Genomic DNA, 25442 nt, shown 5'->3' with positions numbered 1-25442 from the left:
CCGCAGCAGTCAGTGCTCGCTCCATTACAGCGTGATCTCGCCGGCGTACCTCTTGTGCAATGGCTGGAGAAGTGCCCACCAAGAGGCGAATTGCCGAATGAGGCTAAGTAGACCTCGGCTGGGCGTGTTGCCTTTCTCGAGCCATACTCGCTTCAACATCAACAACTACCGTGACCTGCACCAAAGTGTAACAAGCTGACTACTTAAGTATGCAGATCGAACGGATACTGTACTGCTGCACCCACCGCGATAAATCAGAATCCAATCTCCCAAATGTTGGCACAGTGCAGGCAACAAATCTTGTCATGGCTACATGGTATCATACAACATTTAAGTCAATAAATTCTGATAGCACCACCAGCTTGACAAAATCCCACCAACTTCCGACCCTGCCTTATTAGTCGACTGCCAGAGTGCTGGACGTGTCGGAGCTGCTCACTTCACCATTAACTCCAGCAGTCGCCACTGCACCACAGCGCCTGCCGACTGGCCCACCTCTCCATGAAGCGCTTCTTTATCATCGGGTGCGGGTTGCTCCTGTCACCGCAGCTCGCCGCGTCTCGAGCACTCCCGGACAGCGTGGCGTCCCTCATTGATACATCCGTCAACCCATGCGTCGACTTCTACCGCTTTTCATGCGGCGGGTGGCTCGCAACGCACGAGATTCAGCCGGACGAGTCCATGGTCGAGTACGCGTTCGACAAGGCTCAGGACGCAATGGACGCGGTCGTTCTGCAGGCGATCGCCAACGACTCGACGTCCCTGGTGGGGGCGCTCTACGCTTCCTGCATGGACATGGACGCCCGCAATGCCATTGGGGCGGAGCCGCTGCGGGACGGAGTGGAGAGCATCGTGAGTGCTCAGAGCAAGGAGGAGCTCTTCCGAGTCGCGGGGAGGCTCGCACGCACAGGCGCGGACTTCATCACGAACCTCGAGCCGGATTCGAGTCTCCAGAACGCAAGTCGGAACGTGCTCTGGGTGTCCCACGCGGACCTGACGCTGCAGGACGACTACTACGAGAATCCCCAGGTGCTCAAGTATATCGAGAAAAACTTGACGGTTTACGCGTCCACGATCCTCAATTTGACCGGGTTTGAGCTGCAAGGAAGCGAGTACGGCGACTACGGAGACGTGGTGCTTGGGGTGGAGAAACAGCTCATTGAGCTGCAGAACTACGCCGAGTTGGATCCTGTAACCGTGAATGTGTACTACTTGCTCGCCTACAGGGAGGCCGCAGAGAACTACCCGCTTGTGTTCGGAGCGTACGCGGAAGGCATGCAGCTGCTGGATGATGCTCCAGCGCTGACGGAAGGCACAGAGGTCGCGTTCTTGAGCATCGCGTATTTTGAAAAAGCCGAGGAGCTCGTGTCGCTGATCACCTTGGACGCGCTTAAAGTGTACGTTGCCTTCGCGTACATCAACAACTTTGCCAAGTACTTGAGCCAGCCTTTTGTTGACGCGCGCTTCGAGTTCTTCCGTGGCGTGATGCTGGGCACACAGACCCCACTGCCCATGGAGAAAATCTGCGCGGCGAACGTGGTCGACCTGCTGCCCGTACACGCAGGTGCTGCGTACGTTGCGAACCGTGACGACATGAAGGAGACGGGTGACGCGTTTATCGCTATGCTGAACGAAGTGCTGAATGCCATGGCCGACAACATCAAGACACTGGACTGGTTGGATGATCAAACACGAGCAAGTGCGCTGGCGAAGCTTGACACGCTGGAGGTCATGTACGTCCAGCCTGATGCCAAGCAGCTGGAGAAAGAAGCTCAAGGACTAGTGAAGCTCGACCCGACTACATATTTCGCCAACTTGGACCTCATCTACACGGCCAAGTATGTGTCGCTGGCTTGGGCTATTGGAGCGGATGTGGATCGTCGATCATGGGGTATGAGTGCGGCGTCTGCTAACGCGTACTACATCCCGTACACCAACCAGATCGTGTTTCCTGCGGGATTGATGCAGCAGCCTTTCTTCGATGCTAGTGGCGCAGCAGCTCAGATTTTCGGCGCCTTGGGTGTAGTCGCGGGGCACGAGATCAGCCACGGGTTCGATAACGCAGGCTCCAACTTCGACGCGAAGGGGAACTGGAACCAGTGGTGGACCAACACCACTGCATCCGAGTTTGAGACGCGCGCACTGTGCCTGGTTGACCAGTACAGCGCATTCTACACGACTGCGGAGGACGGAGTGGAGCTCGTCCCTGTCGACGGGAAGAAGACACTAGGTGAGAACATCGCGGACAACGGCGGCTTGCACGTGGCCTTCAAGGCCTACAAGAAGCGTGTGTCGTCTTCGCGCAGCGACAATGACGACAATCAGCTCTTCTTCCTGTCGTACGCGCAAACGTGGTGCGGTAAGGTTCGTGACGAAACTGCTGTGGACTCGTTCCTCACGAACACGCACGCAGTCGGCGAAGTGCGCGTTAATGGCGCTGCGATGAACAGTGCTGCATTCGCTTCGGCATTTAACTGCCCTGCGGGTGCCCCCATGAACCCAGGTGACAAGTGCGTTCTGTGGTAAGATCTACAATAGATGCGAGCAACTTTAGCTGTCAAGTGTTCATGGTAAATTTAGGGGCCCAATGCTGCTATAGATTTCCATTGGCGATGTCAGCGACAACCGATGAAGTTGAAACTCAGGATGACCGCGAGCGGCGCCAGCGCTACGAAGACACGGAGCGTGAACTGCTGGCGGTACTGGAGGCTGAGACCGTGGACGAGTCGACGCGCAAGCGGCAGCTCGTGGGGCTCTTCGATCGCTTCCGGACTGAATACTCGCAACTGAGCGTCAAGCTGCGCGAGAGTCTGCGGCTCCAACGTCGCTTGATGGACAAGTGTCTGCAGATGAAGAACGAGCTCGTGGTGTGCGCCCTCAAGATCAAGACGAGAGAGCAAGTGCAGGCGGACGAGATCAAGAGCCTCGTGTTCTACCGAGACGAGTGCGAGTACGCGTGGAAGCAAAGTGCGCTGAGCCAGGAGCGAGAGCGCGACGCCATGCGCATTATCGACGACCTCAAGTCGAAAGTGGAAGAGCTGCAGCATCAAGTGAAGGCGCTTGTTGCGAACGGGGCGTCGGCGTCGTCATCCCGTCGACGTCCTCACTCTGAAGGTTCCTTCGATCAGCCGCCGTCTTCGTCGCCACTGGCTTCGAAGCCTCGGCTGACATCTCCAGCATTTGCCGGAGACCCTACGATGGCTGTCATATCACCAATAAAGAGGTCGAAACTCGCGTCGCCTGTGTCTCCAGGTGGCTTTATGATGCCGTCGTTGCTATCCTTCGAGGAGTGGAAAACTGCGACCAAAGTGTGGTGTCCTGCGACGCCTCTGGCTCTTGGAGGTCCAATGCGGACAGCTCCGACGCCGTCAAAAGATGCGATGCACGCCTACGAACGGCAGCAAGAGATCACGCGATGCGTGAGCGTGCCGAGTTTGCAGCCGACGCCCATGGAGCGAGTGAGCTCGCCGCAGCAGCAACAGCGACAGCAGCAGGAAAGACTCAACTCAACGACGAATATTCATGCCCGCACAGGAACAGCTTCAAGTATTGCGATACCTACTCAGTCGGCAGCTCAGAATTCGCCGATAACCCGGAGAGGTGGCACGCCGGCCATCAAACGACGAGCTCCTCGCCAACTGCCGCATGTGCAATAGCTCAAGTGAATTGCCGTTGTAGAAAGTAGGAACCCCGGAAACAGCCGAGGAGTTGAAGAAAATTCTTGACCTGTGCAGGTTCTCCGTGGTGGACTTTATCATTTTTGATTTCACCGTCCAGAAGAAAGATGGTAGACATGAATTCGGTAATGGAGCGGAGAAGAATGGAGGAGAGATGGGCCCGAGAAAGAAGGAGCTTCGCGCGCTCGATTGAAGACCTTAAACGGGAGCAGGAAAGCCGCCCAAGGAGGAAAGTCGTGTCGGTCGTGGTGGTGGATGCGGCAACGATGTTGGGCTTAGACATTGAAGGAGACAAGATCATTGATGAGCTGAAGAGGAGACTGCGGAGCCGCCGCAAGGGATTTGGCTGCCCGATCGACGAGATGAATTTGTACTTGGGCAAGAGGAACGGTGAATGGCTCAAAGCTGGTGAGCCTGATTTCGATCAGTTGGCTCGTGGTGAACCAGTACCTGCTTCCATTATGGCGCTCATGGTTGAGAGCAACACGCTGGATCCCCAGCGCCGAGTGCGTGACTATGGCTTTCCCGATGAGGACTACAGGCGCTCCCGGGGAGACAACTACCATGTAATCTTGGACTACCCCGAGTACATCAAGAGCAGATTCCGTGACGAGGTTGTCATGTGGCGGCTCAGGTACGAGGTTACCCAAGGTAAGCAAGTTCAAAGGATCGGTGGCGTTGTGACAGATTAAATAACGACGAGGTCGTTGACGCAGATGTTGCCTGCTGCGACCAAGCGCTAACGTGAGAAGTTGGAGGATATGTGCTGGTGGCGTGGAAGTGGTTCACTGGCGCTGTCAGCCGTGCAAAGTGGACTAGACGGCCCTGCACGCTCGAGTAGGTGGTGGTCGTAATTTACCTGCACAAGTGAATGCAGAAACAACGGTAGTGGCAACTGATTGGTGAAAGAGGGCTCTGTAGAAGAAAATAATAAATGTTTGCACTGAAAAAGTATATGACGGAGGAATCGCTGCTGTGCAAAATGGCTGAGGGGGGTCACGAGAGCCCCGTAGCTCAGTGGGGTCTGCCGCGCCTTGCCTTTCAAGCCTTGGGCTTCACAAAAAAGTTGCTGTCAGAACTGTAAAACCCACAGCTCGATACGAGGATAGGCCACCGCTCCGTGCCTCGCAGGGTCCAGGTCGTCGACAGTGCCTCGAACAAAGTTCGCGTATAGCGTGTACGGTAGATGTGTAGTACGCACAAAGTCCCAGCATTGTCACAGCGCAAAGCAAGAAGCAATCCGTCCTAATGTAGTTGAAGAAGGTTAAAAGAGTATTGATTCATCCTGCCTGCTGTCGAACTGTGAGCTACGTCGCCATCTTCAACATTTTTTTTCTCGATTTAGTAGGCGAGGGTGAGTTTGATGTTAGGGTGCGTACTGCACAACCAAATTCCAGCGGAATGGGGCCAATTCCAGCGGAATTTGCACTACAGCGGAATGGCCGATCCGCTGGCGCGTACTGCATTCAATTCTAGCGGAAATTCGAGCATATTCCAGCGGATTTCATCCGCCCAAATTCGGGCAGGCAGCGGATTGAACAGATGGCGCCTTTGCAAAGACATTTTTTCTCGAGAGTGGGTGGACTCCAATCACAGGACTGCCCGCGGCATACCGCTGGCGGAGGCGATGGCAATGCCGAAGACAGCGAAGAGGGGTGTCGTTGGCACGGCGGCGGAGTTATCGAATGGAAGCTGTCGCCGCTGTGGTAGGAAGGAAACCCGTCATCCAGGTCGACACTCTCACAGGGAGTTTGGGCCAATCCTACTCTAAGCAGGGCACATGTTCGCCCCCTCCACAACTCAATACACGTTTGCTTCTGATGCACGCTCTGTTTACGATATTTGACAGTGTAAAATTGCGATCCGCTGGACAGCAAAATCGCGCACTGCAACACAAAACAGTGGATTGCTTGTTCCAGCGGGTGAGTCGGTTCCAGTGGATAGAGCCATCCGACGTTTTATTCCAGCGGAACTGCAGTACGCACCCCTGAGAAGCGAGAACTAGCTAAAAGGTCTTCCATGAGGTCATACATGTATGTGGGCCGACGTGTGCAGCAGCCAACGCCGCCCAAGGAAAAAAAATGTGCCGGTGGTGGTGGTGGATGCGGCGACGATGTTGGGTTTCGACATTGAAGGAGACAAGACTACTGTATCGATGAGCGGGAGATTTGGCTGCCCGATCGACGAGATGATCTTGGGCAAAAGGAACGTTGAATGGCTGCATTTCTAGCGGCTGTGCTGATTGACTAAATAGTAAAAATAAAAACAAGAGCATCACTTTATACTTACTTGGGCCTACGGGATGACATCTTGTAATTACCGGTACGTGTGCGATGGAGGGGGGTCGCCCTACAAGATGCCTGTAGCGTTCGCAAATACTGCGGCTGCAGACATAACGTTAGAATATGCGATGCAAAAAAAGCAACCAGAGGCTTGCGTGAGAGAAAATTCAACGAGGATCCCTCTTGTGCGGATATTCTACTCCAGCTGGGATTTTACATGGTTTATGGCGTCACATCCTTCTCGCCAATCAATGCGAGATCGCGAGATTGCGTGGTTGTGTTTAATCATGAACATGTTGTGTACAATGTGAAGTATTGTATGTAACGTTAGTAGACATGTTCTCTCGATAAGTACTAGTTAACAATATAAAGCGTTAGATATCTGAAGACGTCGTAATATATGCAGAGCTTTTAATCTCTACATTAAAACAACACGCATCATTGCGAAAGGTTAATATATATACGAGGTTTCAGAAGGACTTCAAGAGCTACAACAACGCGAAATATAGTTCAGCGTTCATGCTGATTAAGCAAATACCCGTTCCAGAATCACATAAAGCTGGACCGAATAATATACTTAGGTACAGCATGAGCAGTTCAGAGAAATCGACTTGATATCGACGTCACAAACAACCCATGTTGTGGTAGAAAATGTTGCTGGGTATGCGTTACGAAACGGACTTTCCCAAGAGTTACCAACCTCCGGATACTGATAATCCGCTTTGGAAATGGCATGTAATAGTACTAACCAGAGGGTATCACTACCGAATTTGAGATTTCCTAAAGCAGAGCTTTCTCCTAAATGGCAATACATGTACGTCGTTGCATTTGCATTGATCAGTTTTTTTTCTGCGCGCTTACCTACGAGAATCCAGCTCGGATCAAGCCAGGAACAACCCTGGAAGAGCTGAGTCTGGCGGTCACTTGCACTGCGTCACAAGTTGCTGATGAGGCCTGTGTAGGGTGTGTTTTGGGTGGACTCGACCACTGTTTGTGAGCCATACGGCTGAAATGCCGTGTGCTCTCTGGTCGACGGAACGCTGGCGTGTGCGGACGCTGGCTTCCAAACCGATGGCTGCAATGCAGGATCTTGCAGAGCAGCCAATCCGGTTAGTCCATGGGGTTTGTTTTGTAGCCAAAGGCATTCCTCCGGAGTTCACAGTCACAGAAGCTCAATAAAACACGATCGCCTCTGGTGGTCACTTTGCGATTTGCATCTTGCCACACAAGTCGTCTCTCCTAACTACTTGCAGTCTCCTAAGCTAATCTCCTGAGTGCGCAAGAGCCGACTCCTCGAAACTCTTAGGTTGTTGAGCCCAAACCACCGAGACTGACCAGTATGAACACCGGCAACTCCGCGATCTCCGCCCCCCCCCAGTTCGGGAGCCAGAAGCCACCCAAGTACGACGAGGACGGCGGCTTCGACCTCTACAAGGCCATGCTGCAGTCGTACCTGGCGCAACGCGGCTGCTGGGGCATCTTGGACGGGACGGAGGTGCTTGGAGCGAACCCATCGACGACGGAGACGGATCACTTCAACGAGAAGAACGCTTTCGCTGGAGACGCACTGCTTCCCGGCGTGCCGATCAAGGATGCGGCGAAGATCTACACCATGACGGAGGAGCGCGAGATGTGGGTGGCCTTCGAGCTCGAGAAGACCAAGCGCAACTACTCAAACTCTCTCTTCGTGCGCAAGAAGTTCTACGCCTACGACTTCACCCGCGGCATGGACATGGACCAGTACCTGGACGAGATGGAGGCGATGAGACGCCAGCTGCATAACATGAACGAGGTCATCTCGGATGCAGAGATGGTGAAGGTCATTCTTCAAGGTGTGACCTACGAATACCGCGGCGTCGTGCGCATGTTTGACAAAGACGTGCGCGACGGTAAAACCCCGCTACTATCTGAGGTGCTGAACACTCTTCGAAGTGAAGCCGAGCTCGACAAGCAGCGTAGCAGCTCGAGGAAGAAGGGCGCTACCCCTGCGGAAGCCGGCAAGATCCTCCAAGTGCAGCTGCAGCAACAACAAGGGGGAAGCGGGGAGAGGAAGTGGAAGCAGAAGGCAGGCAACAAAAAAACGCTCAAGGGGCAGGATGGTGAATTTGTCGAGACCAGAACGTGTCATTTCTACAAGAAACCGGGCCATCTGAAGCGGGACTGCGACGAGTTTCTCAAGAAGCAGCGTCTGAAGCAGCAAAACGCGGTGGGGTCTGCCGCGAAGGACGGCGGCAAGAAGGGAGCCTCCATGTCGCTCATCCGGTGGAGCGGTGCTGGTGGCGGGAAGCCATCTTCGATCGGTATGGTGGCAACGGGCGACGCCTCCCCTGCTCCTTGTGACGAGTGGATGGTTGATACTGGCGCTGGGGTTCACGTGTGCACTGATTGGTCGGCGTTTGCCAGTATGAAGGAGGATACGCTGACATTTGTGGGTTGGAAAGGTGACGTCAGCAGCAGTGAAGCGTGTGGACAGGTCTCCATTTGTGCAACAGACGCTACGACGGATGGTGAGGTGGTGTTGGACCTCGAGGACATGCGCTTCACTAGTGGCGGCGTGACTAACCTGTTGAGTCTGGAGTGCCTGGAGCAGTGTGGTTGGGTGCCTTCCTACTCGGACGCTGAACGCTCTGAGGATCGCGTCATGTACCTGGATCGTGATGGCGTTCGGCTGGCACTTCCCAAGCGTAACGGCCACTACTGGCTCCAGACTAAGCGGGCAGTCGCAGACGCGACTATATGCACGGTCGTGACTACGCGGAAGCAGTCTTCGCTGATGAGGTGGTACATGAAGTTTGCTCACCTTAATATACAGGCCCTCAAGCGAATGGTCCTGAAGGAGATGGTCCACGGCATGCAGTCGCTGAAGCTGGACGACTTCAAGGAGCCGCTGGATTGCATTGCCTGCACGATGGCAAAACAGCGGAGGATGTCCTACAAGCGTCATAACAAGCGTTCCAAGGTTTGCTACGATCGCCTGATGTCGGATGTATGCGGCATTGGCTTGGAGATTTTGGGCGGTAACCGGTATTTTCAGTTGGTCCAGGATGAAGCCTCGAGGTACAAGTGGTGCTACGTGCTGGAACCCAAGAGTGAGGCGACCAAGAATGTGACGAACCTGATCTTGCGATTGGAGAAAGAGCACGTGATTAACAGGGTGACGTTCGACCAGGGAGGTGAGTTCGTGAACAAGAATATTAAGAGTTTCCTCGCTAACCATGGCATTGAGTTGCGACCCATGAACGCGTACACGCCTGAGGAGAACAGCTTGGTGGAGAAGCAGAATGGGAACTTGATTAACAAGGTCCGAGCAATTCGCGAGGGGACTGGTATGCCGGAATCGCTGTGGGGTGAAATCCTCATGTACGTTGTTGAAGTCGACAACCTGAGTTCGACCAAAGCTCTCCCTGACATGACTCCGTACCAGAAGCTTCCTGGAATGAATCCAGACGTGGGAAAGCTGCACGTTTGCGGCTGGGTTGCTTTCGCCCACGTTCCGAAGAAGAAGCGTGCTAGCAAGCTGAGCCCGAAGGCAGTTCCGACTTTGTTTCTCGGGTTCTCACAGAGCTCGATGGGGTATCGGCTTCTTAACCTGCTTACAGGTGACCTGGTGGAGAGGCGTGACATCTCATTTCGTGACGATATTACGGTTGACAGTGAGTACGTAGAGAATTTGTTGGCGCGCCGCTACAATGGGAGTTAAGTCGTTCTTCCTGACATCATTTTGTTCAGCTGTCGGTGAATGCCGTTCTCGATACGGTTCATCGTCAGGACAAGACCTCGGAGGACGCAGATTTGTCTGGAGACGACGCTAGTGTCGTGTAGGAAAACACGAGTTTATGAGTCCTCGCCCTATCAACCGAAGTCTCTAGGACGAGCCCTACCAACAACACACGCCTTCTCCGAAGAGTCGGCGATAGATTGTCGGGATAATAAACCTGAAGACCAGGTCCGATCCCTTATACGGGCTGGAATGTGCCTCCCTGTGTGTTGCGGGACAGGTAGGTTTACCCTTCGTTAAAATATAAGAGCACCCTTAGCCCCGAGCTACGGCTAGGATGCAATGTGTAATACGTGCTTTTGCACCAAACCTCTGTGGTCCCTCAGAAAGGAAGGGTACCAGGCCAATCGAAGCCTCTTACAGGGGCGCCGGGGCGAAGCCTCGGCTAGAAGTCAAATACACTGGGGTGCCGTTGCCTCACACCCAGTCAAACGTACAACTGTACATAGAGGTCTCTAATACCTCCCAACACTCGGCCACCTACTCACTCTTGGCCTTACCAGGACGAACACTCGGTCAATGCACCTTATGCTCACCGGCAGACATACCCCGTGCAGCTGAGTGTATCCAGACCCTACGCTAAGCTTAGCGACTTACCGTAGACGGACTTGACCCTTGTGTGGCTTGAGGGGGGATATTCTGTTCTGTTTAATGATTAGAGGCTGTCAGGCCTCTCCTATAGCTAATTCCTAAGGTCTATACAAATATCAAGTGAGGACCGAGCTTCCGACCGGACGAAACTTCGTCCTAAATCCGAACTCCTACTGGGCATAAAGTGTACCCACTATGAAACTTTGGAGGCCTCGGCAGGCGGTTTATTTTGACCCGCCGAGACCCTCCTGTCACTCCGTAGTCTCTATCAATCTTCTGGGCACTAAAACGCGGGGAATGTGACCGGCCAATCAGAGCCCTCGGTCAGCCATCACTCGCAAGCTCAAGGCAGTTACACCTCGGCCGGAACTCGCCCGGCGGCAGTCATTTGCCGATCTCACAGCGGCCCCCAACTCGGCTCGAGCCGTCCCAAGTGGCGAGTGCCGTGTTGCTTGCGTGCCTCCCTGCGCTCCGACGTCATGCAGTCCTCTGGCGGTCCTGGCAGCGCGCCGCCCTTCACCTTCCCGGACCTCGGTCCAGTCGTCCAGGTGAGTCTTCGTGCGAGGTGGATAGACATCAGCCTTGGCGCAACTGTTGGGTGGATGTGCCGTCCGAGCACCCGTACAACACAACCTTCGCTCCGTGCAACCCCAGGACTCCACTCTTCGTTCCGCGTGGCATGACTGTTCATGAAGGCGCGTCGGTGATTACGGTCAACCCAGTGCTGGACCCTCGCCTTGTTACGGCTCCGTGGGTGCGTTTGTTCACGAACTTCCACGAGCCTCCTTTCGGTCTGCAGGAGGACGGGCAGCCAAGTGAAGACGAAGTCTCGGAAGAGGTCGAGGAGATGATTGAAGATATCGAGTCTCCGGTTGCTGAAGAATCATCGGAAGAGGCTCAGGACGAGTCTCGCCGCGCCGTGGATGCTCAAGAGCCTTCGGACGAAGCTACACAAGCGCTAGGAGCTCAAGATGCAGCAACGGCAACGCAGGACTCGGTTCAAGATCGCGTCGCGGCTTCGGAGGCCCCTGTTGAGGAGGCCCCAGCCAGCGAGGCTGACGCGCCACGTTCACCTCCAAGTGCTGCTGATCAAGCTGCCACGCAAGCCGAAGCTTCTCCGGCTGCGCGTCTCCGCGTTTTGGCCAAGATTGCCTCGTCTTCGGACGCCTAAGCTTCGTTCCAGTTCTCCATCGTTCCTTCATGTTTAGGTCGAGCTAGATCGGGTATTCAGACAGTTCGTTTGTAGTATAACTAGCTCGCTCATGCAATACAGTAGTCGTTTGTCCTTCTTCAGCTGTTCTCCATAGTTTCTCCAGTCGTGATCGCCACTTCGTAAAGTCTTGTCCACTTCAACATACAAATATACAATCTTCTTTTCGCAGTAACATGTTTCGTCTGCTGGGGCAGGCTGCGTAGCCCTGTCGGCAGTTCATCATGGTGAGAGGATGCTACTAGTCCTCGTCAGCGACTTGGACCATTTGCAACCTTCGGTCACGTCGTTTCTCGCGTAGATAGTCATACAGCAGTCCGCCACAAGACAGATTCGACGCAGGCTCCCACGAGGGTTCTTCATAGCCGACCCACTTCACGCTGAACTCTCGGACGGCTCGCTCAGTGCTCGTCGAGAGAGGAATTCGGTCATCCAAGATGGCTTCAACCTCATTCCCCACTATCCTCCGGGAGAAACTCCTCGTCGAAATCCAGTCGCGTCTCCTCGGTTACTTCAGCAGCAAGTCGAGCCTTCGGCCGATCGCCAAACTCGTTCACTGCCTTCAACCGGGACACATGCACTACAGGGTAGAATCGGTAACCACTCTTGTCAGGCAAATCCAACTCGTACGCATACTCGTCAACCTTCCGCTGGATGCGGAAGGGACCATGCCATCGATGAGCCAACTTCTTGGTCAATCCTGGCTTGACGCGTTCCATGTAAAGCCACGCACGATCACCAGGCTGGAAAAGAGACTTCGGTGCGGGGTCTGGTGTGTCACCCTCGCCCTCTGCACCTGTTGGATCATCTTCCGAGGTTTCATCAGTCGCGGAAGGTGGAAGCGCAGCACGTTCCGCTCGGCTCAAAGTCTCGTTATGCTTTTGGGCACGCCGAGTTTTTTCGACTGCTTGATACTCTTTAGCCATTTCCAACGCAACCTCCTGTTACTTGTTGACCTCTCGGCGCCACGCCAACGCATCGGACTGTCGCCCGACACCTCGCTTCAGTGATGAGGACATTGCTCGGAGGGTGGATCTTGCGTCCCATCCGTGCACCAAGTAAAAAGGCGTGTCCTTCCTCGTGGCGTCCTGCGAGTTGTTAATCGCAAAGATCAACTTCTCCACAATCTCATCCCAGTCTTGTTGCAGCGGGTCCTCCGCGTACACTCGCACCGATTGCATTACGGTCTTGACCGAGCGTTCCTGCTGGCCGTTAGCCTGCGGCCGATAGCTCAACGTAGCCCTAGATCTCCACTGCATCATCTCGGTGAAGGTTTGGAAGACCTCGGTCATGAAGCGCGGGTCTCGGTCATGCCTGATCAGAGACGGCGCTTCGAACCTTCGGTACACGCACGCTTCGAATGCTTGTGCTACACAGAGTGCAGATGTGTCCGCCATCGCCTTGCCCATGACGAATCCAGTGAACGCACACTGAAACAGTAGCAGTGCGGTATTGCCCCGCCGAGTCTTCGGTAGGGGTATCACAAAATCCATTGAGACAATTTGTAGCGGACGCTCGTCCAGAATGTTGCCTGGGGAGTACCCACGCAGCTGCGGGTGACTCTTGCTTGAGCTACAGTCTAGACACGAGCGTACGTGCTTCTCCACATCGGCGAATAAGCCAATCCAATAGTAGTCAGCCTTGACTCGGTGGTAGGTCCGGATGATACCTTGGTGACCGCCCTCCAACGAGTCATGACAGTTCTGTAGGATCTCCTGAACCATCGTTGTTGGCACCACTAGACGTAGTGTCGTCTCCTCGCTGGTCTAAGCCACCATCTGGGTATGCGTTGAAGTCTCCCCCTACTATGATGATTTGCTGGCGTTGCTGCGCGAGTTCAATGCGCGTATCGATCCAGTCCCTCTCTTGTTTAGTTGCCGTTATGTTTGCTTGAGGGGTATCTGGCAAATACGTTGCAACCAGCACGAGCTCGGCACGTCCACCGAGGCGGACTGTAACGCTAATGGATCGTCCTGATGGAGATAATTTCGTGTCTAGTTTAATCAGTCTTCCCTGCCAGCGTTCACTGTCCATCAGGATTTCTGCACGTTTGTTGTCGAGTAGGGTAAGGCCTGGCATCTTAGATCCATCGGTAGCCGTGACCCAGATCGTTTTCGTGGTTGCGCATGTCAGTCCCGTGTCCGCAACTATCATAAAATCAAGTAATTTCTCCATCCACTCTCCGTAACACGCCTTCGTTGATATTAGCAGATGCAATACGAAGATGCTTCGACAAGTCCGTGGTTACGGCATCTCCGCGGTCTCCGATATATTGCTCTTGAAAGAAGTCACGGCTTGATATTTCCTCCAACGATACCTCCTCTCCGGTTTGAGATGTACGAGAGCTTCGTTCGCTTCCTGGGTTCGACGTCCTGCGTTTTCCTGTAGTTCCGTGGAGTAGCATGCGCAACTGGTTCTTGTGTTAGCAGTCGCCAGTCTTCTGCCTCTGAGTTTGACGAATCATCGGATGATGATAATTCAATTGGGTTTCCTACTGTCCTTGCCGATTCGTTTTGTGTGCCAATCAGCGATGTCGTTGGAGCTGCATCCGATATTCCAAATAACATCAAGAACGTGATAGCAAGGAGTGTTATTACGCCGATGTTAGTGCGACCACTGCGGTATTTTATTGCTGGGGGCCTGTACCGCGTTCGAGACCCCCCGCTTCAAAATCCGGGGAAGATTTTTAAATGGGTCTTATGCAGAACAGGTCTTGGATTTGATCATAGCGTACGTTTTCTATGATCTCGTGATTATTCGCCATGTTTTGACGGCAAAAGCCACTTCACCGTAGACTACGAATGCCCTCGAGCTCACCGCCGTGGCTGCAATGGCGCTGGTGGGTACCAGTATCACCAAGTTGCGAGCAGCTAGGTGATGCGGGGTCTTTCAGCCATGATCGTCCAACCCGCTATGGACCGAGCCTCCTCTCCAGCCGGGCTGGCAGAGCGAGCTGCTGGACATGGAGCTGGAAGATGCAGCAGCAGGCCACGGCACGCCGGCGTAAGGCGCCCGCGACTCCCTCGAGCTTGTCGCTGATCAAGTCGCCGCTTGCACGAGACAACTACTCCGCTCCAAGAAGAAGGTGGGCGTGGGTGCGCTCGTCGTGTGAAGCGCGGCACGCCCCTCGTGATCGAGAGCCGCCGCGGCGAAGCCCGTCTCGATGCTTTCGATGTCGCCCGAGCCCGTGGATGTCCATCCTGCAGAAGGAGAATCGCAGATCTGTGGAGCTCACCGTGGGCACCGCGGCGCTCAGGTCCTGCTACGGCAAGTGACACCCGTCTGAATTTCGCTGCGCTGGCGACGACTTCGGCGTGTGTTGCGCCCTAGGCCCGTGTTCCCGTACGACGGTCAGAGGTGGCAGCTACTGCTTCCCCGCTCACGAGCTCTTCGGACGGAGATAAGGCGTTACGAGTCGTAGCCTACGACGCCGTCTACGGCGACGATAGACGCGGACAAGATGAATGGAGCATGAGGACACCAAGTCCATGACGGCGGTCGGCCCGCCCACGCCCGCCATCGCCGCAGCATTGACCTCGAGTATTCCACGACAACTACAGACTCAAGTTCGCCCACGCTGCGTGCAGCTCGACATACTGTGCTGTCCAAGCTCTACGACGAGGATTCGGAGTGGTGGGGAAGACACAGTTCGCCTCGTTGATGAGTTGTAGGTCAAGTCTCGCCGCACTCCCAAGCTCTACATCAAGGCCAGCACGTTTTAGGGGCACCCGTGCGCCACTCCACGCACCCACTACAAGAAGGAGAAGGATAATTCGTGGCACCCAAGCCCGTGACTGCGTATAAGCTTCGCCAAGCACTTCTCGTCGGTTGTCATATTCGCTACGGAGGGGATAAGCTGCAACGCGAGGTTCGTGCAGGCGAATTCTTCACCCTGTAGAGCGCTGGCATCGCATGGGAGCGCGAAGCATGTCAAGCAGCGTGAACACTGAGGGTTGGCTGCCATACTGCTCGAAGGCGCTCGCAGGAGCGACTAGACCGTGCTGCCTTACACGGTAGCGTATAAGTCATTGCTACGTCCAATGCATAGTTTACATATCGAATCGAATACAATTGCCTCACTATATAAGAGAGCCCATCATGTAAGGTTACCGTCTATGCATCTTGCTGCGACTACCAGCTCGATAAAGCAGCAGAATACTGCAAATTGAGGTGCAGGCTTTAAGAAATGACTAAAGACGTGATTGTAAGGCATCGGGGCCTTGCTACTGCATAATGTCTGCTCATTCAACGTAGACCACCTTCATCTACAAGAAGTCCTGCCATTACTTGGCAGGGCAGAACGTTGAACGGAGCATGGAGAAGAATTGTCGCGTCATGTTCCACTTCTGTGGGTTTTTGGTTCAGGTCTACCGATTCGGTCTCATAATCAGCATGTTCAAATCCCAGACCTGATCTGCATAAGAACCAAAATAAAGGCAACCAAATCCGGTACTCCAATTCGTGCGGCCATGAGTTTTAAGAGCCACAACGTTTCAGATAAGTTGTCCGAGGTCCGCGCTTGAGCTCGCTCCATCGAGCTAATCGAGTTCTCAAGGGCCTGGAGGCGGCTGTCAACTGTCATCATGTGGCGGTCCAGTTCGCTGCGGACTGAGCTGGTGATCGCCTTGGACTGCTCCTGGACCTCCATTGCATGGAGTTCTTGAATGGAGGGCGTTACTTTATTTTCTGCGTCGCTACCTTGCCCCATGTGTGCTATCGACCTCCAGCGGTCATTGGCACACCCCTGTCGCTCATTGCTGGCATGACCAGAGTACGGGTGGTGCTGGAAGCGTTGTCGGTAGCCTTCATCGGGCATTCTCTAACGAAGTGATCGAATCTGCCGCATTCGAAGCAGGTGCGTTCCCTTCGGGTCCAGGGGCATCCACAAAGAGCTTAATATTTCCAATGCGCAATTTCCTCCATGACGGGCTCCGTACGCACTCTGCAATCGTTGTGCATCTCGTTCGGTAGCCGGGTCTAGCGTTCCGGAGGATGCTCCAGGTTGAACAGCGATCTTGCGGTGAGGGTATCCGAGGTCTTCAAGGTGTGCTGCCACTTCTTCGGTCCGTAGCTCAGCCCGGAAGCCGTAAATAAACAGCCTCTTACTGAGCTTAGCAAGAGCTTCTTCCGTGTTTTGGCCGGATCAAGCGCTCGCTGTTGCTGTCCCATTCCGTGCGCATATCGGGTTTCAGTCAGATACTATGCCCGTGCGGGATGTCGCTCAGCGCGTCCTGGTCTCGGCGAAGGTACTCTGCGTACACTGCGTTTGCGGTGGCTGAACAGTCTGAATGCGAAAACCTTCGCATTCGTGGCCGCGTCCGTCACCGATTTTACCATGCATGCAATAGCTGGCCATTTGGTTTGTCGTCTTGTGCTGGTGCCGTGGGATACCACCAAGGCTCCAGTGGCGCCCCATCATTTCAGTAGTTTTTGTAGGTCCGAGACAGATACAGAGTTTAGGTTGGAGTATTCAACTTCAAGTAAGTCTACGTTAGTATCCAAAGCTCCACTAAAGGCAGGTTGCATCCGGACAGTGATCCTCATAACAACAATATACCCTCGACGCATAACTTTCCAGAGTGTCCTGTCGTTCCGCCGGGGCTTCCTGGTAATCTTGGAGAGCCTTCCGCGGCTTAGTACGAGCCCTGGGTTCTCGAACGTAATCTCCATTGCCGCACAAGTCTCATGCATCTTGGGAAGAAGCTGTGCCAGTCCCCAGTCCCTATGGCCTGGGACGGACACCGTAGTTGCGCTCAGCGTGAAGGCAACTCGCATGTTGGCAGAGTGAAAGCGTCCTTCAAAGTTTTGCCAAGCCTGCTCCGCATGGTCGATATCTAGCTCATCCTCGCGAGCAATGATCCGCTGCAGCTCACCAGGCTTGAAGTCTCCAGCGATATCGCTATCCCGCGTGCCGAGTGTCCGAGCGTCTTGTCGGCTGTTTGACAAGGCGATCAGTTGATCTCGTCCTGTCGGTGATTTCCTCGTCGGCACACATGGGATCGTCTCCATTGGTCTCAGATTGTCGCTGGTCTTCACCGTAGTCGTAGGTGATACCGCACGACCGAGGGCTCTCATTGACGTCTGGGCCGGTGCCTTCTGCCTTGCTCAATAGTGTGGCTCGACGCATGTCTCGGGACGCATTTTGCACCTGGATGGGGAGGTCGATCCGGACGGACTGACGATTCGAGCTGGTCGATGCCTTCTTGGATTCAGCTGTCGGCTTGGTACTTTGAGAGGGCGTCGCGGGCATTGTAAAAGGCCTGGACGGGGAGGTAGCTTGGCGTTTGGCTTGGGTTTGTTGAAGACTGTGCTAGTGCTCTCAGTAGTCGGTCTGTTGCAGGAGTTTCAAAAACATCCGCTGGGGCTCTAAATATGGCGCGGCCTGCGCTAGCTTCTGGGGGGGGCTTTGGTGCTCTTCTCGGTTGTTTGCGGTGGTTTGCTGGGCTGTCTTGCTGTTGTGCTCGCGTGTGGCGTCGCACATAGCCTCGAGCAACTTCGGTGTTGTCTTCGTGTTGTCTTGGTTCTTTTGGTGTTCTGCGCCACGACCGGTTCGACGGCGCGCCGGGGCTTCAAGTCGAGTTCCCCCCGGGATTCTGTGCGGGTCCAAGTGAGCGACTCTTCGCAAATTGGGAACTCACATAATATGTGTATTATAGACCCTCCCATATCGCCCCGGGCAACGCGGCTGCATTACTTGAGTAGATCAAATACGTTGCCTCATCACCCCACCCCTCCCTACCTGCGGACTCACCAGTGAACACCGGCGGTAATCTAGCTGCACGTATACTTCCTAGCCGACGCAGCCTGGTGGAACAGTGTAACATGCGCTGTAGGTCTAAAAACTCGCATTGGGCGGCATCACTCGATCTAGCAGTACCTAGCAATCCTATCAGAGTTGGTGCAACTACTTACACGTGCATTCAGACAGGGTAGTACAACCTCGTTAACAGCTCGACAGTCTCTTTGACCCTAAAGGGTTCAAATAGGTGAGCGTCGCGAGTAGTAAGTTAGTAAGTAGTCTACGCCGCAAACATGTTAGTGACTTTCACAACCCACAAACTTACTGTACAGTGGATTGACGCGTTACTCCCCTAGATACAAACATCCCTAGATACAAACGCTGTGTCATTCTCCGGTCTGGTCCAAGGTAGCGACGCCTGACGTGGCATCTTTCCTAAGTAACTTACGTGGAATGACTCAAAACTCAGTGAAATATACTCACAATTAAGTAGCACCCGTTGGCGAGTCGACATTGAGGTCCAGCGCACTGTTGGTTGCTTGCGTACAAATAACGAAGAGTTCAAAAGGATGACTTAGTGGTGGGTTACCTGCTACATGCGAGGAAATTTGCAAAATGTTAATGTCTGGCTTGCAAGCACCTACATTCATGTTTTACCAGTTGTCGTCACCGCGGAAATTGTAAATACTCGAGCTGTTACCAGTAACAGGCCTCAACCCTCGCATGTAGCATGATTTACCATGGTTCAGGTAAGTGAACGCGTGCCCAGGACGAGTCCTGGAGGCCCGCGTTGCCATCCCAGCACTGGACCAGTGCAATGGGGAGACACCTTGGTCCGCCGACTGCTGATTGGCTAGATTCCCTGTACCCATCCCTGTCTGTGCATTCCCCAGAAAACGTCCATGTGCTCAAAGACGCCACATCGTTTTGTGCTGTTCAGGGCGGTTGCTGTGTTGGTACGATCTTACTGTGTTTCTACAGCTTTGTTGTGCCGTCACAGCACTGTTGTGTGCAGTTCACGCGTTCTCTACATGCACCGAATTTGAGATTTCCTACGTGATACCCTAGGAAGCTCGAAGTTGTCCTGTTGTAAGTGCGCAGAAAAAACTGATCAATGCAAATACAACGACGTACATGTACGTGTATTCATGAATTTATCTAAGCTTCTTCCTCGTCGTACACGAGATGTACAGGGTTAAGAGTTTCGAGGAGTCGGCTCTTGAGCACTTAGGAGATTAGCTAAGGAGACTGCAAGTAGTTAGGAGAGACGACTTGTGTGGCAAGATGCAAATCGCAAAGTGACCACCAGAGGCGATCGTGTTTTATTGAGCTTCTGTGACTGTGAACTCCGGAGGAAAGCCTTTGGCTACAAAACAAACCCCATGGACTAACCGGATTGGCTGCTCTGCAAGATCCTGCATTGCAGCCATCGGTTTGGAAGCCAGCGTCCGCACACGCCAGCGTTCCGTCGACCAGAGAGCACACGGCATTTCAGCCGTATGGCTCACAAACAGTGGTCGAGTCCACCCAAAACACACCCTACACAGGCCTCATCAGCAACATGTGACGCAGTGCAAGTGACCGTCAGACTTAGCTCTTCCGGGCTTGTTCCTGGCTTGATCCGAGCTGGATTCTCGTACTCCACGCGCACTGTTTCATGCTTTCTCTGGTACAAATGCATCAAAACAAAACAACACAATTCCATGCGATAGATCCACTGGCCCTCGCCGTCCTTCCCATCATGTTACCGGAGCAGCTTCGCCGAGACCACCTCACCATACGAGCATACCCATAGACAATGTCAGTTTCTGTAGCTCGCACGTTACCATGAGGCACGAAATGTTGCCGCCTCTCAAGCCACCACCACGACAGTTTCCGAAGTACAGCGGCCACGAAGCACACATTTCACGGTGAGTCCTCCTGGAGATGTCGATATCTCCATGACCACCACCACTGCTCCCAGTCATAACACATCACTGCCCGACCTCGTCCTTAGTTGAGTCCTCAACCCCCCCCCCCCCCCCCCCCGCGCTTCTCCCATGCTCCAAGCACATTCTCAATGCCGGAGATACTCAAAACGCTGTGGCCCGAGAGCCTTGGTGAATATGTCAGCGACATTTTCAGTAGTCGAGACATAGTTCACAATCACCGAACGTAGACACCAGAATCAAAGACACACTGTCGAAACTTGAGCTGCAGGAGATACGCGTGCAGTGTGTCGTTCCAAATTCTAGACGCCTGCTTAAGACCATAAAGCCCTTTGAGCAGCCGGCACGCACGATCAGTTCCATCATGATAGCCCTCGGGCTGCTCCATGTAGATGTCTACGTCCACGAGCTCTCCATTCAGGAACGCCGTCACGAAATCCACATGCCTGCCGTCCAGCCCTTGCATCAGCGCGATAATCATGACACGTCGAACAGATTCGATGCGTACCACCGGAGAATACGTCTGCAGGTAATCGATCCCGAATTTTTGAAGAAAACCACGTATGGCTAGTCGTGCCTTGAACCTGTCGACCTCACCTTTTTCGATTCTCTTCACAACCAGGACCCAGGTGGAGGTGAGAACGTTGACGCGCTTCTTCCTTGTAGACTTTGGCTGAGGTACGAGCTCCCACGTCAGGTTCTTCATCAAACTGCCATACTCCACATCCATGTCTTCACGCCACTGAGGCGCGTGTTCCGAAGCAACTGCCTGGCGCATTGTTGTAGGATTTAGCAGCTCGCTGACGATCCCAATGAGCATGCACGACATCAGAGCGCAGTCATCACCCACGACGGATCGTACTGTGTGTGTTTCCGACGGTGGCGAGTCAAACGATGCGTTGGTTGTAGTGGGGCCGAGGCCGAAGCGGATGTACCACTTGTACCAGTCGGAGGAGAAGGACTGTAGGCTGACGGCGATGACGTTGCTGATCTGCTCGTGCTGCTGAAAGGCGAGAGCAACGATGAGCCACTTGTACCGCTTGTATTGCTAACAGCATCCCCACCAGTAGAACGGCGATCCACCACACGCGTAGGCACCCTTGGCAAGCCACTCCCACTGGATCTACGATTGTTGCTGCTTGACGAAGAGGCCGAGGAGGAACTGGTGATGCTACTAGACGACGAACTTGAGCTGTTGCTAGACGGAGACCCCGTCGACGACGAACTAGCAGGAGAGTCACCTGTAGGACTTGCAGGTGGACTCGAGCTTGGACTCTCAGTACGGCACAAACTCCCACTGAAGTGAACGTCCTCTGATTCATCACTGCTGCTATCACTGGAGGCGACACGTCGTCGTTTCCTGGGCGGTTCCTCGCCACCGGACTGCCTAGTGTGAGATCGGGAAATGACTGCGGCCAGGCGAGTTCCGGCCGAGGTGTAACTGCCTTGAGCTTGCGAGTGATGGCTGACCGAGGGCTCTGATTGGCCGGTCACATTCCCCGCGTTTTAGTGCCCAGAAGATTGATAGAGACTACGGAGTGACAGGAGGGTCTCGGCGGGTCAAAATAAACCGCCTGCCGAGGCCTCCAAAGTTTCATAGTGGGTACACTTTATGCCCAGTAGGAGTTCGGATTTAGGACGAAGTTTCGTCCGGTCGGAAGCTCGGTCCTCACTTGATATTTGTATAGACCTTAGGAATTAGCTATAGGAGAGGCCTGACAGCCTCTAATCATTAAACAGAACAGAATATCCCCCCTCAAGCCACACAAGGGTCAAGTCCGTCTACGGTAAGTCGCTAAGCTTAGCGTAGGGTCTGGATACACTCAGCTGCACGGGGTATGTCTGCCGGTGAGCATAAGGTGCATTGACCGAGTGTTCGTCCTGGTAAGGCCAAGAGTGAGTAGGTGGCCGAGTGTTGGGAGGTATTAGAGACCTCTATGTACAGTTGTACGTTTGACTGGGTGTGAGGCAACGGCACCCCAGTGTATTTGACTTCTAGCCGAGGCTTCGCCCCGGCGCCCCTGTAAGAGGCTTCGATTGGCCTGGTACCCTTCCTTTCTGAGGGACCACAGAGGTTTGGTGCAAAAGCACGTATTACACATTGCATCCTAGCCGTAGCTCGGGGCTAAGGGTGCTCTTATATTTTAACGAAGGGTAAACCTACCTGTCCCGCAACACACAGGGAGGCACATTCCAGCCCGTATAAGGGATCGGACCTGGTCTTCAGGTTTATTATCCCGACAATCTATCGCCGACTCTTCGGAGACGGCGTGTGTTGTTGGTAGGGCTCGTCCTAGAGACTTCGGTTGATAGGGCGAGGACTCGTAAGCTCGTGTTTTCCTACACGACAACTGGTGCCGCGACCTGGGACTGGTGTGATCGATTGTGTGTTGTGGTCTGTGTAGGTTTTGCCCAACGAGCATTGAGGAGAGAAGAAGAAACAAGAAGAAGAACATGAACAACATGGCGAAAGGATCGAAGTCAGCAGTACCAGCGCCGGTGAAGTCGGGACGAGGATCGGCCGAAGGTTCGTCAACGATCGCGAGTGACTTAACGTCTCGGTTGTCGATGATCTCCGAAAGGTCGGTCAGTTTCGAAGAGTCGGTCGGCGAAGATTCGGACGCCAAGTATGACATGATGATGGACTATGATGACCTGAAGGAGAAGACTCCAGCGACGACGCAGGAGTTCGGAGATGAAGAAGATACGATGCAGTCCGCGGGACGTAGCGGAGGCTCGCGCCTTGTCCCGGAACCTCGTCGCGGAATTTGATGAAGTGGCGAAACCCGACCATGCGGATGACGACTTTGAGGATGGCGCCGAGACCTCGGCTTCGAGGGCTCTGGTGCAGGTTACTAGGGGTCCTCAAGAATCCCGCGGAAGTCGGCCCGCTATGAACAGCAGCACTCCAGCTGCGAACAAGGTGCTCGGCAGAATGCTCGAGCAGATGGTGGAGTTGAGCGAGTGGATATGGCAGTTCAATCCCGAGATGACGCGTCAAGCGACTTGGTCTGAGCTGAAGGAGGAGTTGCAACACCCCGTTGAGTCGACCTCGGTTACTCAGGTGGCCGAGGACACGGTGTCCCTCCTACGAGCGATGGGCTGCGAGCCAAGGACTCGTCCGTCCGAAGTCTCGATCAAGAGTTGGACGCCGGGTCTCGCCGGCAAGGATCTGCATAAGTGGAAGAGGAAGCTTCGCCTGAGCTTCGGACCTGACTCTGGGACGCCCCCCGAGTGCTCGCCCCCCGAGTGCTCGCCCCGCGAGGGAGCAAGTTGATCCTTCGAAGATCACACTGTCACCAACACCCAAGAAGTCCGCCGAGCGGTCAAACAAAAGCCAGCGATGGACGGAGTGTTCTCTGCCAAGACCCAAGGTTCGCCGTACTTCCAATACTCGCACATGGTGACTCCTAGGTCGGCGAGTCGAGCCGACGGTATTGCGCATGAGTACGAAGGTTCGCTACGCGAGCGGAGCACGCAACGAAGCTCCACGCGACGCACAGGGCGCCGGTTTACACCGCACGATGACTCCTCGCCCGACGAGGACAACAATGACAACATCGACTATGAAGATGGGTTTGACAGCCCGAGCGATGAGTTGGCCCGTCAAGTGCGCGAAGTGAGTGAGATGGAGCGACTGAGTTCGACTCCTCGGCTCGAGATCGCCACACACCGGCCGCTTGCGCAGATCAAGAACTTCCCAGGGACCCGCAACCGGAGTGAAAACTCTATGCAGTGGCTCTGAGCTTTCGTCTATGATATGAAGGGAACGCACACTCCGCCAAACGAGTGGTGCATGGCTTTCGAGCTGAGCTTTCGGGACGGTGCCATTCACTGGTACCGCCAACTCCCGAAGAGGACTAAGCGTCAGTGGATGCGACTGAGCGATGCGTTTATCAAGTATTACTGCTCGCAGTTTAGCCAATCTGCGAAGGCTCGCTACTACTCTGCGAAGCGCGAGTCCTCGGAACACCTTTGTGACTACCTCAACCGACTGAATGGTTACGCTGGTAATGCTGGCCTTCAGTTCGAGAGTGGTGGTCGCGATGCGAAGGGCCATGTACAGTGGTTCCTCGAGATGTGCAGTGACCGAAGCCTCGAACGCCGGCTTTGTCACGTCCGGGTGGAGGACATTCACGAACGCGAGGACATGATCAACGACATCTTGAAGTCTGAAGAGCGTGGGCAGTCGCGCGAGACCTCGTCTCACCACTCGCGTAGTCGAGACCAACCGCGTCGTCGTGATGACCGTCGCCACGAAGCTTCGCGTGACAGTCACCGTCGCGACCGCGACCGTGGTTACGAACGTCGCCGCGATGACTCGTGCCATGTTCCGCGCATTCCGCTAGCTGAAGCTTCGCTGTCAGACTTGGTCGCTGAACGGCAAGTCCGCGGTACCAAGGGTGGTAGAGCCGAGCGCTCGTCGCCACGTCGTACCCCGTACAGCGACAGCGAGAGTGACGCCAGTGATTATCATTACTCCGAGAGTGATCCGAGTGATGGTGGCTACAGTGACGTTAGCAGCTCTGGTGAGGAAGGAGCTCACGTTGCTGCTGCCAATGAGCGCGAACGACGCCAAGCAGCTGAAGGAACGTACGCGCGACCTGACCAACGTCAACGCAGGGGTGGTGAACCCGGCCGAGGATTCGACCGGAGTAACCGCCACTCCGGCCGAGACAACCGTGATGGTCGTCCGCGTCAGTACGGACCGTGCGCAGCGTGTGGCGGAGCCGGGCATTCGGCTCACTACTGCTACCGCCACTGCCGACTATGCCAGCAGGTGCATGACATCGGCAAGTGCGAAGCACTTCAAGCCCTCACTTCGTTCATCAAAACGAAGACCGAGAAGAAGGACCTCTCGCCAGAGCTCCAAAGCCTAGTCTTCGGTGGCAATTTAAACTAGGCAGCCCGCCAACTGAAACTGGGTTGGTCCCAATCGGGCTGCCACAGTTAGCTGAGCCCGCGATTGATGTAGACTGTGTCTACGCATTCGTGGGCGAAAGCAAACGGCCGAACGACAAGGACAAGGAATGCGTGAAAACGACGGAAAATGAAAAGGAGTGAGGGGAAACCCTCGGTGGAGGTGTAACAAGTGAAATGAATAATGATGAAGATGATGAAGATGGCACCGAGGCATGGGTCTCAAGTGCGGTGCAAGAAGGACGCCCTGGCCGAACGCCCAGTGGGGCGACGAAGTTACTCCCAGGCGAGAGGCTGGGGTGGTGGTCAGCGCAGAA

The 25442-nt window shown here is 54.4% G+C and overlaps 8 protein-coding genes across 8 annotated transcripts; 7 read left to right on the top strand and 1 right to left on the bottom strand.

The window, feature by feature from the left end:
* Nucleotides 1-501: 501 nt before the first annotated feature.
* PHYSODRAFT_497898 (hypothetical protein) lies at nucleotides 502-2526 on the top strand (the record flags this gene model as incomplete). The annotated part of the gene is made up of 1 exon (XM_009526288.1): nucleotides 502-2526. The coding sequence occupies one exon, from the start codon at nucleotides 502-504 to the stop codon at nucleotides 2524-2526; it is 2025 nt and encodes a 674-aa protein (XP_009524583.1).
* An 86-nt stretch (nucleotides 2527-2612) lies between these two features.
* On the top strand, nucleotides 2613-2909 carry PHYSODRAFT_492818 (hypothetical protein; the record flags this gene model as incomplete). The annotated part of the gene is made up of 1 exon (XM_009526287.1): nucleotides 2613-2909. A coding segment is annotated over one exon (297 nt), but the record flags the coding sequence as incomplete, so codon positions are not given.
* A 4389-nt stretch (nucleotides 2910-7298) lies between these two features.
* On the top strand, nucleotides 7299-7745 carry PHYSODRAFT_488085 (hypothetical protein; the record flags this gene model as incomplete). Its single annotated transcript, XM_009526286.1, has 1 exon — nucleotides 7299-7745. A coding segment is annotated over one exon (447 nt), but the record flags the coding sequence as incomplete, so codon positions are not given.
* A 1069-nt stretch (nucleotides 7746-8814) lies between these two features.
* On the top strand, nucleotides 8815-9667 carry PHYSODRAFT_285664 (hypothetical protein; the record flags this gene model as incomplete). Its single annotated transcript, XM_009526285.1, has 3 exons — nucleotides 8815-8918; nucleotides 8994-9132; nucleotides 9224-9667. A coding segment is annotated over exon 3 (260 nt), but the record flags the coding sequence as incomplete, so codon positions are not given.
* Nucleotides 9668-10807: 1140 nt separating this feature from the next.
* PHYSODRAFT_251303 (hypothetical protein) lies at nucleotides 10808-11499 on the top strand (the record flags this gene model as incomplete). Its single annotated transcript, XM_009526284.1, has 2 exons — nucleotides 10808-10876; nucleotides 10909-11499. The coding sequence occupies 2 exons, from the start codon at nucleotides 10808-10810 to the stop codon at nucleotides 11497-11499; spliced, it is 660 nt and encodes a 219-aa protein (XP_009524579.1).
* Nucleotides 11500-14368: 2869 nt separating this feature from the next.
* Nucleotides 14369-15030, top strand: PHYSODRAFT_329759 (hypothetical protein; the record flags this gene model as incomplete). The annotated part of the gene is made up of 4 exons (XM_009526283.1): nucleotides 14369-14377; nucleotides 14462-14541; nucleotides 14677-14794; nucleotides 14869-15030. 4 exons carry the CDS (start codon nucleotides 14369-14371, stop codon nucleotides 15028-15030), a joined length of 369 nt encoding a protein of 122 aa, XP_009524578.1.
* A 1923-nt stretch (nucleotides 15031-16953) lies between these two features.
* Nucleotides 16954-17788, bottom strand: PHYSODRAFT_299438 (hypothetical protein; the record flags this gene model as incomplete). Its single annotated transcript, XM_009526282.1, has 2 exons — nucleotides 16954-17473; nucleotides 17532-17788. The coding sequence occupies 2 exons, from the start codon at nucleotides 17786-17788 to the stop codon at nucleotides 16954-16956; spliced, it is 777 nt and encodes a 258-aa protein (XP_009524577.1).
* A 4880-nt stretch (nucleotides 17789-22668) lies between these two features.
* Nucleotides 22669-25085, top strand: PHYSODRAFT_251317 (hypothetical protein; the record flags this gene model as incomplete). Its single annotated transcript, XM_009526281.1, is given in 5 exon segments — nucleotides 22669-22930; nucleotides 22983-23477; nucleotides 23517-23824; nucleotides 23972-24707; nucleotides 24727-25085. The coding sequence occupies 5 exon segments, from the start codon at nucleotides 22669-22671 to the stop codon at nucleotides 25083-25085; spliced, it is 2160 nt and encodes a 719-aa protein (XP_009524576.1).
* Between the last annotated feature and the right edge of the window lie 357 nt (nucleotides 25086-25442).

Source organism: Phytophthora sojae, assembly GCF_000149755.1.
Source record: "Phytophthora sojae unplaced genomic scaffold PHYSOscaffold_3, whole genome shotgun sequence".
NCBI classification, from domain to species: domain Eukaryota; phylum Oomycota; class Peronosporomycetes; order Peronosporales; family Peronosporaceae; genus Phytophthora; species Phytophthora sojae.
Note: the sequence above shows the minus strand (reverse complement) of the source record. Positions and strands in the feature narration are given on the sequence as shown.